Below are 15,006 nucleotides of genomic sequence, written 5' to 3'. Positions count from 1 at the left end.
CACCCATACTGACTCAGTGGACAAACCCTCCTTAACAACCTTCATTTCTGCACCTCTGATGCGTACTCTAATTAGCAATTCTAATCCCCCTCCTCTTTTATCCCCCTCCCTGATATAAGGATCTAAACCCTGGAACATCCAACAACTGTTCCTGCCCTGGTGAAATCCATGTCTCTGTTGTGGCCACCACATCATAGTTCCAAGTACTGATCCATGCTCAAAGTTCATCACACTTATTCCTAACACTTCTTGCATTGAAACAGAAACACTGTAACCCATCCCTTTGCCCTATCAAAGCTGTAACAATAACTTATATGTTAATAGATGCAGAAAGAGGGATGGAAAGGGAATCCTTTCTTGACAGACTCTCTGCAATTTATTCCTGTCTGTTCAGCAACTACCCTCTCATCTGATCTGTCGCTCTGGTTTCCATCACCCTGCCAAACTAGTTTAAAGCCTCCCCAAGTGCTCCAGCAAATCTCCCGCACAGGATCTTGGTGTCCCTCCAGTTTCCATCCAAGACTTCCTTCATGTACAGGTCCCACCGTCCCCAGAAAGTACCCCAATGATCCACGTATCTGAAGCCCTCCCTTCTGCACCAGCCACGTATTTAGCTGCACTCGATCCCTGCTCCTCACCTCACTAGCATGTGGCACTGGTAGTAATCCTGAGATTATTACTCTTTGTCCTGCTTTTTAGCTTCCAACCTAACTCCCTGAAATCACGTTTTAGATCCTCATCCCTTTTCCTAGCTAGGTCATTGGTGCCAAAGTGCAACACAACTTCTAGCTGCTCACCCTCCCCCTTCAGAATCTTGTAGACTCGATCAGAACATCTGGCACCTGGGAGGCAACATACCTTCTGGGACACCCATTCGCTACCACAGTATCTCCTGTCAGTTCCTCTAACCAGTGTGTCTCCTACCGCTAATGGTTTTCTATTCTCTCCCTTTTCCTTCTGAACCACAGAGCCAGGCTCAGTGCCAGAGACCTGGCCACAATGGCTTTCTCCTGGTAGGTCATCCCCTGCAACAATATCCAAAACATTATACTTATTATTCAGGGGAACAGCCACAGGGGATCCCTGCACTATCTTCCTGTTCCCTTTCTATCCCCTTTTCTGAAGCCTTCTAACAGCTACAGCTTTCTGCACTTTCTCAAAATACCTTTTTCCCATTACACCTTTAGCCATACTCCAGAAAGTATCCCCATGTGTTTGCATTCCTGACTGCATCGGTCATTTGTCAGCCATGTAATGTTCAAGAAATTCTTTCAAATCAGAGTCCACCGGACCTACCATCCTCTGTTAGTGCTAACTTTTTTATTGTGTCCGCTGTTTTCTTTTTGTCGTTCTCAAACCAAATTTCCACCTCCTCCTTTCGAGCACTCACTTAATCCTGGGCCTAACATGGGGCAACTGCTCTCTTGATTTCAGGCTCAGGCAAGGTCTTGGAAAATTCAGAGATTACCCAGTCAGAGTGACTTAAAGTTACTACTTGTTGCCTATCACCAGGGAAGCCAAAATTATGTTGCCTATCTCTGAGAGGCAATAGTTCATACATACCGTGGGGCGGCACGGTGGCACAGTGGTTAGCACTGTTGCCTCACAGCGCCAGAGACCCGGGTTCAATTCCCGCCTCAGGCGACTGACTGTGTGGAGTTTGCACGTTCTCCCCGTGTCTGCATGGGTTTCCTCCGGGTGCTCCGGTTTCCTCCCACCATCCAAAGATGTGCAGGGTCAGGAGAATTGGCCATACTAAATTGCCCGTAGTGTTAGGTAAGGGGTAAATGTAGGGGTATGGGTGGGTTTCGCTTCGGCGGGTCGGTGTGGACTTGTTGGGCCGAAGGGCCTGTTTCCACACTGTAAGTAATCTAATCTAATCTAATATGTGAAGATACAGCGAAGACATGTAGTGCTCTATCAAACCACAATTAATTTATTAAGTACTTTTGCAAATAACACACACTTTTAACTACTGAAAATATCTCAATCACTGTCTTTCACTATCCTGATTTCTGTAACTAAACCCAAGTGTTATTACCCAGTAGAATTCACAGGTAGCCAAACTAAAACTCTGTTCGATGTTTTCACCACACCTCCTGACAACAGGGCACCTCTTTCACAATGCTAATCTTCAAAGTGTTATTAAACAAAGGGATTTCTTTAGGTTCTTTATGCAGAAGTCTCTGTGCCGAGAATGTGCCTTATTTGGAACTATGCATGCATGTGACTAATCCTGAATGTTTTGTCCAAATGCATGTTTTATTTGGACTTTTCTGTGGATGTGAGCAATCCTAAATGTTTTGTCCAAATGTATGCCTTAACTGGTAGAGACAGCAATTCCTGATTTCCTCTTGACTCCCAGCCTGACACAGTGGGATCCCATAATGGACTCCTGTGGGAAAACATCCCCAGTCTGTTCAGCCTCTCCCTATAGCTCAAATCCTCCAACCCTGGCAACATCCTTGTAAATCTTTTCTGAACCCTTTCAAGTTTCACAACATCTTTCTGATAGGAAGGAGACCAGAATTGCACGCAGTATTCGAATAGTGGCCTAACCAATGTCCTGTACAGCCATAACATGACCTCCCAACTCCTGTACTCAATACTCTGACCAATAAAGGAGAGCATACCAAATGCCTTCTTCATTATCTTATCTACCCGCGAATCCACTTTCAAGGAGTTATGAACCTGCACTCTAAGATCTCTTTGTTCAGCAACACTCCCTAGAACCTTACCATTAAGTGTGTTAGTCCTGCTAAGATTTGCTAAAGACTACCCTACCTTGTCCTCATAACTCCACATTTGCAAGCTTGACTAACTCAGTGTAATTCCATTCACATAACTGCCTATTGTTAAGCTTCTCATCAGTTCCTATCAGTCCCTGTTATCTTCAGCCATATCCAATATAGACTCACACAGACCTAGGGTTTTAGTTTTGCTTTCAGTTGAGGTGTAGAGTTGGCTGTTGAAGACAACTGATGCAGCTGTTATTCTGCTACTGCCAAACTGCATGAGTTCTCTCTTTTCTGCCAGATAGTTTATTTTGGTGTTCCTGTCTCCTGGACTAAAGAAGTGATAGCATGAGGAAAATCTGTTTTGCTGTATTTGCCTTTGCTATGAATATGTTTATGAGATGCTGCTATACAGAGGAACCTAGATTATCCATACGACATGGGCAGGATATATTTTGTCGGGAGCACTTAAAATGCCTGGACACAGTGGGTATGGACCATACAGAGATAAATGAGATAAGTGTAATTTGTTGTTTGTTCATTGACATTGGCATAGTGGGCTGAAGGAAAAAGTGAGGACTGCAGATGCTGGAGACCAGAGTTGAAAAATGTGGTGCTGAAAAACACAGCAGGCTATGCAGCATCTGAGGAGCAGGAGAATCGACGTTTCGGGCATAAGCCCTTCTTCAGGAATTCTTCACGATTCTCCTGCTCCTCGGATGCTGCCTGGCCTGCTGTGTTTTTCCAGCACCACATAGTGGGCTGAAGGGCCTATTTCAATGCAGTTTATCTCTATGACCCTAAAGCCATTTCTTCCTACTCTCTGCTGGTTAATAAACCAGTTCTGAATCCATGCTAATGTGTTACTCCTGTAGATCACCAGTTCCACTAGTTACCCTTCTTATGAAGACTACTTCCTTGAAAAAGATAATAAACTAATTTAAAACATCATTTTCATAAAATCATGTTGTCTCTGCCAGATCAGATCATATTTTCGAGGTATCCTTCTACAACTTCCTTAGTAGAGGATAGAAACATCTTCCATTTGACAGTTGTAAGGTTAACTGAACTGCAGTTTACTGCTTTCTGCCCCCCTCCATTATTGAATGAAGCTGTTATAATTGCTATTTTCCAATTAACCAGGACTCTTTCAGATTCGATAGCTGTGGTACAAGTTTGGTGTGTACGTTCCCAATATTAGAATATATAAAGGTTACCATTGTCCTGGAGAGTTATCAGGCTACTCTGTCTCATTATAGAGAGGTAACTGGTGATGGTTTATCCTAAAGGTCACTATGGCTCAGGTGAGTGGAGAAGTTGAGAAAGTGACTTTACTCAGCCAGTACAGGAATTGATTTAGTGCCATTGGCATCACATGTATTGTAAGCTCGACATCCAGCCAACTGAGTTCACCGATCTCAGTTAGAACATATACTGGGTTTCAAAAACATTAGCTTTGAGGCACTTTCTGATGTCCAATTGTAATGAAAAGAATCAACCATATGCGAATATTTATTTGCTATTTCATTCTAACCAATATCTAAACCGACCATTTTGGTCTGGAGCAAATTCTAATGTGTGTCAAATGCAGCAATGCAATTGTCTGCACAGATCCTGAAACAATTGTAACAAAATAGAATTTACAGGGTTGGAGGACAAATAAGGGCATTGTGCTGATAATGATATCTTGAATTTTTTCTTCAATTAAAAACAAGTTGACATTGATTGAATATACGTTATGCAGAATAGGAGAGTTGTCATCAGGAAAATCATGGAACTGTTATTAACAATCATTGTGATGTAACCCAGTGTGTTTGTTTCAAAGATATCCTAATTGTTTCTCTGGGGTTTACAACTGCTTTAATAAGAAATCCTTCGAACATTACAAAGGTTTTAGAAGATAATCAACATTCTAGTTGGGGACCAAAAGTACAGATTCAAAATGCATGGACAAGTGACAGGCATAGTGTATGCAATTTATTATCCTGTCCTGGCAGTTATTGGCGTGCCAGGTAAGATTTTGTGATAAATTAAATGTTGTGAAAAAACTCATAGCATTGTTTGAATTGTCTCTCTGGCTCTGAAAAATTCCCTGTGCTTTATTCCCTCTGCTTTGATAATAGTAATTTGATCTGCACTGTCAACTTTCTGATATTTGCCTGACGCAATGCCGTATACATGTCTAAAAAAAATTCCATCCCAGAAGAATTAATAGAATGCATTTTTTGTCAATCATAATTAATTTGAAGTGGCAATTGTGTCTGGATGCACAGTGCTACCATAGGGTTATTAGTATTCCTGAATGTCATGTTTCAATATACGTTGATAAAGTTCTAGCATGGTCTGGTAAATGTCACACAAGTACCAATCAATGGCTGTCTCCAATAAGAAATGATATAACCAATACGTCCTTGACATGGCTGTGTTTGATTTGCTTGGGTTGTTTTCTTTCGAGCAGAGCCTGAGAAGAGACCTGATTGTGATGTATGAGATTAAGAAAGTTATGGACATAACTTTCATTGAAGGGTCAATAACAAGCAGGCATAATTTTAAGGCAAAGGTTCAAAGCAGATTTTAAAAATATGTTTTTCACCCAGAGGGTGCTTGGGATCTGGAATGCACTGCCTAGGAGGGCAGTTGAAGCAGGAAGTATCACAACAGTTAAAAAAGACACGGATGAGCACTTGAAACTTCATAAAATTCAAGGCTATGGGCCAAGTACTAGAAAGTGAGATGATACAGATATAATTCTGTATAATTCTATGAAAGATTAAAATTTTGGGAGTAGCCATTCACCAGAAACTTAACTGACTCAGCCATGAAAATAAAATGGTTACAAGATCTAGTCAAAGGTTAAGAAATCTGTAGTAGTTCTGACTTACCAAAAGTTTATCTGTCTAACTGCAAAATGTATAGCTGGCTTTCTGGATTAAAGATTTTCTTTTGTTCGTTCTCTCTTTCTGTCTTTCTTTCTTTCTCTCTTTCCTTCTGTATTTGTTTCTTTCATTCTTTCTCTCTTTCATTCTTTCTCTTTTCCTTTCTCTTCATTGCACATTTTCTTTCTTTTACTTTCTCTCTTCCTCTCTCTCTTTCTTCCTCTCTCTCTCTCTTTCTTCCTCTTTCTCTTTCTCCTTCCTCTTTCTCTCTCTTTTTCTTTTGTGCTCTCTGTCCTTCGTTCTTTGTTTCCTTCCCTTCTTTCTTTCTTTCTCTCTTTCTTTCTTTTTTCACTTTCTGGCTTTCTTTCTCTTTCTTTTTCTTTCTTTTTCATTATTTCTCTCTTTCTTTCTTCCTTTTTCCTTTTTTTCTTTATTTCTCTCTGTTTCATTCTCTTTTTTCTTTCTGTCTCTCTTTCTTTCTGTATTCCTTTTTCTTTCTCTCTTTCACTTTCTTTCTCTTTCTCTCTCTTTCTTTCATTCTTTCCTTTTCTCATTCATTCTTTCCTTCTTTTCCTTCTCACTTTTTCGCTTTCTTTCTTTCTTCATTATTTCTCTTTCCTTCTTTCTCCCTCGCTCCTTTTCTGTCACTTTCTTTCTCTCTCCCTCTCTTTCTCACCCTTTCTTTCTGTATTTCTTTTCTCTTTCTCTCTTTCTCTCTCTTTATTCCCCCTCTCTGTTTCCCCCTCTCTGTTACCCCCTTTCTCTCTTTCTTTTTCTTTCTTTCTCTTTCTTTCTTTCTTTCTTTCTCTACTTCTCTCTTTCATTCTTTCTCTTTTTCTTTCTTTCCTTTGTTTAGTTCCTTTCTTTCTTTCTCTCTCCCTCTTTCTCTCCCTCTTTCTCTCTTTCTCTCTTTCTCACTTTCACTCTTTCTCACTTTAACTCTTTCTCATTTTCAGTCTTTCTCACTTTCTCGCTTTCTCTTTCATTCTTTCTCTCCTTACTTTCTTTTTCTTTCTTTCTCTTTCTCTGTCTCTCTTTCTTTCTCTCCTTATTTCTTTCTCTCCTTCTTTTTTTTCTCTCTCCTTTCTTTCTTTCTCTCTTCCTTTCTCCTTTCTTTCTCTCTTCCTCTTTCCTTTTTTCTTTATCTCTCTGTTTCATTCTCTCTTTTTTCTTTCTGTATTGCTTTCTTTCTTTTTCTCTCTTTCTTTCTCTCTTTCTTTCTCTTTTCTTTCGTTCTTTCTTTCTTGCTTTCTCACTTTCTCGCTTTCTTTCTTTTTCATTCTCTCTTTCTTTCTCTCTCCCTCACTCCTCTTTCTCTCTTTCTTTCTCTCTCCCTCTCTTTCTCTTTCATTCTTTCTTTCTTTCTTTCTGTATTTGTTTATTTCTCTCTGTTTTCCTCTCTCTCTGTTCCCCCTCTTTCTTTCTCTCTCTCTCTCTCTCTCTTTCAAGGTCTCCCTTTCTCTCTTTCTCTTTCATTCTTTCTCTCCTTTCTTTCTCTTTATTTCTTTCTCCCTTTCTTTGTCTTTCTTTCTTTCTATCCTTATTTCTTTCTCTCCTTCCTTCTTTTTCTCTCTCCTTTCTTTCTTTCACTCTTTCTTTCTCTCTTTTTTCTCCTTTCTTTCTTTCTCTCTTTCTCTCATTTCTTTCTCTCTCTGTCTTTCTTTCTTTCTCTCCTTGCTTTTTCTCTCTTTCTTCCTTTCTCTCTCTTTCTTTGCTTCATTCTTTCTCTCCTTGTCTACTTCTCTCATTCTCTCGCTCATTCTCTCTCTCTTTCTCTCCTACATTTTTTCTCTCATTCATTCTTTCTCTCCTTCTCTACTTCACTCCTTCTATCCTTCTCTCCTTTCTTTCTCTCATTGTTTCTCTCGATCTTTTTTCTGTCTCTCTTTCTCTTGTTCTTTCTGTCTCTCTTTCTCTCGTTCTTTCTTTCTTTCTCTCTCTCTTTCTTTCTCTCTTTTTCTCTTTCTTTCTCTTCTGCCTTTCTCACTTCTTCTCTCTCTGCCTCACTTTCTCTCTCTTTCTTTTTCTTTCTCTCTCTCCTCTTTCTTTCTCTCTTTCCTTTCTTTCTCTCCTTCTCTCGTTTCATGTCTCTTTTGATCTAACTCATTTTCATTGCAGCACAGAGGTTTCATGTTACTATCAGGTTTTGTTTACTTCTCAGCATTAGACAATATGCCAACATTTGGCTATTTTTTTAAATAAATATGGGTTCCTTAAAAATCAATGTTGACTATTTGTCTGTATTTAGACAATGACAAAAAAAACATTTTTTCTACTTTGTTGTGTAAACTGAAATTCATTTCTATGCTTGTCAGGAAACCTGGTGACAATTCTCATCCTATCTCGTGGCAGGTGTGGTCTCTCAAAGTGTATCACACGGTACCTAGTTGGGATGGCAGTTACGGATCTCTTGGTGCTTATCACAGCAGTGGTGTTAAACAGGATCAGTGTAATTTACTTTCCAGTTCTCTTCCTCTCCACAACTCCAGTCTGTAGTCTCAAAATCACTGTCATCTATGTAGTCAGAGACTGTTCAGTCTGGTTGACAGTTGTTTTTACTATTGATCGATTTATAGCTATTTGTTGCCAGCATTTCAAAGCAAAGTACTGCACAAAGAAAATGGCAGCTATTGTTATCGGAATAGTCTCTGCTGTGAGCTGTGTGAAAAACTTTCCGTGGTACTTTGTATATGAGCCATTGTATATAGTTAATGGTGTCCCATGGTACTGCAATATTAAATTAAGCTTTTACACTGAACTTTCATGGACAGCATTTGACTGGGTGGACCGGATTTTAAACCCCTGTTCCCCATTCCTTATAATGTTGATCCTCAACCTCCTGACTGTCAGAAACATTGTATTGGCCAATAAAGCCCGCAAGAGACTTCGGCTTCAAACCATCAGGGAGAATCAGAGTGACCCGGAGATGGAGAGCCGGAGAAAATCAATCATTTTGCTCTTCACCATCTCAAGCAGTTTCCTTCTTTTATGGACAACTTATGTTATAAATTTCTTATATGTGCGATTTACAAACAGTAATTATTCAACAGGCTCTACCAGCAATGACCCAAGATTCATTTTGCAGGAAGGTGGGAACATGTCCCAACTCCTCAGCTGTTGTACCAACACTTGCATTTATGCAGCAACACAGAGCAAATTCAGAGAAGAATTCAAAAATGCCTTGAAATACCCTCTGAAATGGATTGTCAAGATATTTAAATTATGAAACCAATAAATTATTTTGCATATTTCAAGCTTTGTTTCCTGATTATTACTTATTATCTAAATCTCACAATGACTTGTTTTGCTACTAAGATTTCATAGAACATACATAGAAAAGTAAGCACAGAAGAGGCCCTTTGGCCCATGATGTTGTGCCGAGGTTTAATCCTAATGTAAAATATAATAACTTTACCTATGCATCTCTCAACTCACTGCTATCCATGGGCATGTCCAGCAGTCACTTAAATGTCACTAATGACTCTGCTTCCACCACCACCACTGGCAACACATTCCATGCATTCACAACTTCCTGTGTAAAGAACCTATCTCTGACATTTCCTCTATACCTTTCTCTTGATATGTTAAAACTATCACCCCTCATACCAGTCAATCCTACCCTGTGGAAATGTCTCTGGCTATTGACTCTCATTATCTTGTATACCTCTATCAGGTCTCCTCTCTTTCTCCTTCTCTCCAGAGAGAAAAGTCCAAGCTATTCAACCTTTCTTCATAAGGCAAGCCCTCCAGTCCAGCCAGCCTCCTGGTAAACCTTCTTTACACTCCAAAGCCTCTGTATCTTTCCTATAGTAGGGGGGGGGGGCGACCAGAACTGGACACAGTATTGCAAGTGTGGTCTCACTGCGGACTTGTAGAGCTGTAGCAAATCCTTGTGGCTCTTAAACTCAATCCCTCTGTTAATGAAAGCTAAAACACCTTATGCTTTCTTAACAACCCTAACCAATTGGGTGGCAACTTTGAGGGATCTATGTACTTGCATGCCCAGATCCCTCAGTTGCTCCACACTGCCAAGAATCCTGTCTTTAGTCCTATATTCAGCATTTGAGTTTGACCTTCCAAAATGCATCACTTTGCATTTATCCAGATTGAACTCCATCTGCCATTTCTCAGCCCAGCTCTGCAACTCATCTATGTCATGCTGCAGCCTGCAGTAGCCCTCAACACTATCAATGGCACCTCCAACCTTTGTGTCATCTGCAACTTTACTAACCCCACCCCCCCCCCAACCTCCTCATCCAAGTCATTTATAAAAACTACAAAGAGCAGAGGCCCAAGAACAGAGCCCTGTGGGACCCCACTCAACACTGACCACCAGGCAGCATACTTTCCATCTCTGCCTTCTGTCAGCCAACCAACTCTGAATCCAGATAACCAAATCTCCCTGTATCCCATACTTCCTGACTTTATGAATGAGCCTATCATGGGGAACTTTATCAAATGCTTTGCTGAAGCACTTCCACTGCTTGTCCTTCATTGACCTGTCTTGTCAAAGAACTCAATAAAATTTGAGGCATGACCTGCCCCTTACAAAGCCATGCTGACTGCCTTTATGTTTTGCCAAATAGTCGTAAACCCTATCCCTCAGAATTCTTTCCAAAACTTTGCTGACCACAGACGTAAGACTGACTGGTCTATTCCACTTCCATTTCACTTCCATTCCTACAAGATTCTGAATCCTAATGTTCTGTAATAGACCTGATGTGAGAACATTATCTATGAGCAGAAACATTATTTCATTATATTTATAGGGATATTAATAAATATTCTCAATCTGAAATTTGCAGATTGCTTACTCAAATGCATAATTAGACTTGATGCACCTGTTGTAAACACTCATTTGATTGTAAATTATATTTTAAAATGAGAATGGAGGATTTTCCTTCCAGGTCATTTTACTTTCATATTTTTACCAAGATCCTATTGCAGGTAATCTGTTATATAACTACTTCTAGTCTTCATATAATAATCTTATTATTAAACTTGTCATGAAAAATAATTCCTGCTTTCAGCAGAGTCATCAACTCCATTTGTAACTGTATAATTATCCAGGACAATTACTTGTACAGCTCCAGGAGTCTGCAATTGGACAGCATGGATCTGTTTTCCATGGAGCAGAAAAGATTCAGAGGGGACATGATTGAGATGTACAAAATTATGAAGGGCATATAGAGAGTAGGCAAGAAGAAACTTTTCTCATTAGTGGACAAATAAAAGATCTGGGGCATAAATTTAAAGTAATGGGCAGAAGATTTAGAGAGAAACAATGAATGTTGGGAGTCTGATCTAACTCTTCAGATGTGGAGGGGTTGGAAAATGTTGGTTTTTATGTTATAGACAAAGGGTGAGTAAAGGTGAGGATGCCCAGAGCCAAAGGCAGAGGTTGCTAACATTGAGATGTCAAATGGATGAAAATGAAACAAAATGAAACAAATGAAACAAAATACATTCAGTAATTCATTCAGTGAATCAAGCTGAACTCACTCATTCAATGAAACAAACTGCACGTGTTATTTCAATGAGTAGAGCTTATCTCATGAATACAATGTCTCGGGCATAAGCCGACCATTCAATGAATCCAACTGCATTCATTCATTCAATGAATCAAATTGCACTCAGTCATTCAATGAAACAAACTGCACGTGTTAGTTCAATGTGGCAAGCTTCTCTCATTCATTCAAGCTTAACTCATGCATTCAAAGAATCAAACTTCATTCTCATTCATTCAATCAAACTTCAATCAGACATTCAATAAATCAAACATTATTCGTTGATTCAATGAAACAAGCGTAACTCAGACTTTTAGCGAATCAAACTGCATTCATTCATTCAATGAGTCAAACTGCACGTGTTAATTCAAGGAAACAAACTGCCCGTGTTAATTCAATGAGTGGAGCATATGTCATGAATACAATGACTCGAACTCAATACATTCATTCAATTGAACAAACTGCATTCATTCATTCACTGAATCAAATTTCAATCGTACATTCAATGAGTCAAACGTTATTCATTGATTTAACGAAACAAACTTAACACAGTCATACATTTAATGATTCAAACTGCACTCATTCATTCAATGAAACAAACTGCACGAGATTGACACATTCTAGAGTTTAACACATTCATTCAGTGAAAGGAACTGCATTCATTCATTGAATCAAACTTCAATCAGTCAATCAATGAAGCAATGGTAACTCATACATTTAACGAATCAAACTGCAGTCATTCATTCAATGAATCAAACGTTATTTATTGAATCAATGAAACAAACTTGACTCATGCATTTAATGAATAAAAACTGCACTCATTCATTTAAGAAACAAACTGCCCGAGTTAAATTAATGAGTAGAGCATATCTCATGAATACAATGTCTCGAGCTTAACGCATTCATTCAGAGAGAGAGTTATAGAGTCGTAGAGATGTACAGCATGGAAACAGACCCTTCGGTCAACTCGTCCATGCCGACCAGATATCCCAACCCAATCTAGTCCCACCTGCCAGCACCTGGTCCATATCCCTCCAAACCCTTCTTATTCATATACCCATCCAGATGACTTTTAAATGTTGCAATTGTACCAGCTTCCACCATTTCCTCTGGCAGCTTGTTCCATACATGTATCACCCTCTGAGTACATGTATCACCCTAAACCTACAGCCTCTAGTTCTGGACTCCCCCACCCCAGGGAAAAGAGTTTGTTTATTTATCTTATCCATGCCCCTCATAATTTTATAAACCTCCATAAGGTAACCCCTCAGCCTTCGACATTCCAGGGGAAACAACCTTCAACTTTTCAACCTCTCCCTGAAGCTCAAAACTGCCAACCCTGTCAACATCCTTTAAATCTTTTCTAAACCCTTTCAAATTTCACAACATCTTTCTAGTAGGAAGAAGACTAGAATTGCATGCAATATTCCAACAGTGGCCTAACCAATGTCTTGTACAGCCACAACATGACCTCCCAAGTCCCAACTCAATACTCTGACTAATAAAGGAAAGCATACCAAACACCTTCTTCACTATCCTATCTATCTGTGACTCCACTTTCAAGGAGCTATGAACCTGCACTCCAAGGTCTCTTTGCTCAGCAACACTCCCTAGGACCTTACCTTTAAGTGTATAAGTCCTGCTAAGATTTGCTTTCCCAAAGTGCAGCTCCTCACATTTATACAAATTGAACTCTATCTGTTACTTCTCAGCCCATTGGCCCATCTGATCAAGATCCCTTTGTAATCTGAGGTAACTTCCTTCGCTGTCCACTACACCTCCAATTTTGGTGTCATCTGCAAACTTACTAACTGTACCTCTTATGCTCACACCCAAATCATTTATATAAATGATGAAAAGTAGTGGACCCAGCACCGATCCTTGTGGCACTCCATTGGTTCACAGGCCTCTAGTCTGAAAAAAACCCTCCACCACTACTCTCTGACCCTTTGAGTCAGTTCTGTATCCAAATGGCAAGTTCTCCCTGTATTCCATGAGATCTAACCTTGATAACCAGTCTCCCATGGGAAACCTTGTCAAATACCTGACTGAAGTCCATAAACATCACATCTACCACTATGCCCTCATCAATCCTCTTTGTTACTTCTTCAAAAAACTCAATCAAGTTTGTGAGACATGATTTTACATGCATACCTGGTGCAGTGAGGTAGCAGTGGTTAGCACTGCTACCTCACAGCACCAGGATCCCAGGTTCAAGAGCTGCTAATGGGGACCATTTGTGGAATAAAATGAGTTGACTGTGATAACAGGACCTGGGGGTAAAGGACATGGGAGAAGGTGATCAGGCCCTAAAATTATTGAATTTGAAATTGAGTACTGAAGGCTGCAGAAAATGAGATGTGCTGACCTTTGCTGGAGCACTGCAGCAAGCTTGAGACAGAGCTGTTAGCCAGGGAACAAGATAGTGTGTTGAAGTGGCAGGTAACTAGAAACTTGGGATCACTTTTGCACACAAAACTTGGGTGCACAGCAAAGTGGATGCCCAGTCTGTGTTTTGTCAACCCAGTGTACAGCAGACCACATTGTGAGCTGTGAATACAGTGGACTAGATTGAAAGAAGTGCAGGTAAATTGCTGCTTCACCTGGAAGGTGTGATTGGGACTTTGGATGGTGAGGCGGGAAGAAGTAAACGGGCAGGTGTTACACTTTCTGAGATTGCAAAGGAAGGTACTGTAGGGGTGTGGGCGGTGTTGGAAGTGGTGGAGGAGCAGACCGGGGTCCCTGTGGAAGGCTGACAATGAAGGAGAGGGGAATGTATGTCCAGATAAAGCATCTTACTGGGGATGGCAGAAATTGCAGCTAATTATGACCCCAAGCTCCCAGCTACCCATCACTTCAACACACTGGCCAACATCTCTGTCTCGGACCATCTTTTCACAGATGCTGCTAGGTTTCTCCAGTAATTTCCGTTACCATTCAGCATCAACTACCTCTGGATTCAATGCTTGCTTTATAAGTCTAAAGCTAGAGGGCATAGGTTTAAGGTGACAGAGAAAAGATTTTAAAAGGACCTGAGGCATAATATTTTCATGCAAACAGTGGTGCGTGTGTGGAACGAGCTGTCAGAGAAAGTGGTGAAGGTAGGGTACAGTTACAATATTTATAAGGAATCTGGATGGGTATGTGAATAGGAAGGGGCAAATGGGACCGGGTCAGATTGGGATGTCTGATTGGTGTGGATGAGTTGGACCAAAGGATCTGTTTCTTTGCTATATGAGTCTATGATTTTATTCTAGCTGTTTAACTTCCAGTGACATTCAGAATGTTTTGAAGAAGGGTCACTGGTCACAAAAGGTTAATGCTGCTTTTTCTCAACAGATGCTGACAGACCTGCAGAGTTTTTCCAGCAATTTATGATTTTGTTTGAAAGAAGATTCTGTGAAGAGAAAACAGTGTTAATGTTTCGAGTTCCATGACTCTTCTTCAGAACTGACCTTTCTTCTGTTCTGACAAAAGGTCACAGGACACAAAGCATGCTGAGTTTCATCAGCAATTTCTGTTTTTGTTTGTTTCAGATCTCCAGCATGTGCAATTCTTTGTCTTATTAAAGACCAAAGGTTTCCTTCTGTCTATTCTGTTTGCCCTTTGCATCAAATAATCCAACACAACATCAGCTGCATTTTGTTCAATCACTGTCAGTAATATTAACGTTGATGGAACCAAATGTATTTCATCAGGGAGTAGAACTTAATGCAACTGGTAACAACTGAAAACACAAGAATGTGTTTTCTTTTCATGAGTGAGAACTAAATTTAGCTGCAATTAATTGTAATTAAAGCTAATTGTGTCTCAGGGAGTTTGCCATCATGTATAATAAAGAAGGCTGTGCATAATATTCCAAGTAAACTGTTTCACTTCTTACAGAAA

At 40.0% G+C, this 15,006-nt stretch overlaps 1 protein-coding gene across 1 annotated transcript; it reads left to right on the top strand.

The window, feature by feature from the left end:
- The first annotated feature begins 4,677 nt into the window (after positions 1 to 4,677).
- Positions 4,678 to 8,837, top strand: LOC148146027 (putative G protein-coupled receptor 139). Its single transcript, XM_087999177.1, has 2 exons — positions 4,678 to 4,747; positions 7,927 to 8,837. Exons 1-2 carry the CDS (start codon positions 4,678 to 4,680, stop codon positions 8,835 to 8,837), a joined length of 981 nt encoding a protein of 326 aa, XP_087855303.1.
- The last annotated feature ends 6,169 nt before the right edge of the window (positions 8,838 to 15,006 follow it).

Source organism: Chiloscyllium plagiosum, unplaced genomic scaffold (genome assembly GCF_037043375.1).
Source record: "Chiloscyllium plagiosum isolate Xiang-an unplaced genomic scaffold, Cpla_swu_hap1 HiC_scaffold_22, whole genome shotgun sequence".
Lineage (NCBI taxonomy): Eukaryota > Metazoa > Chordata > Chondrichthyes > Orectolobiformes > Hemiscylliidae > Chiloscyllium > Chiloscyllium plagiosum.
Note: the sequence above shows the minus strand (reverse complement) of the source record. Positions and strands in the feature narration are given on the sequence as shown.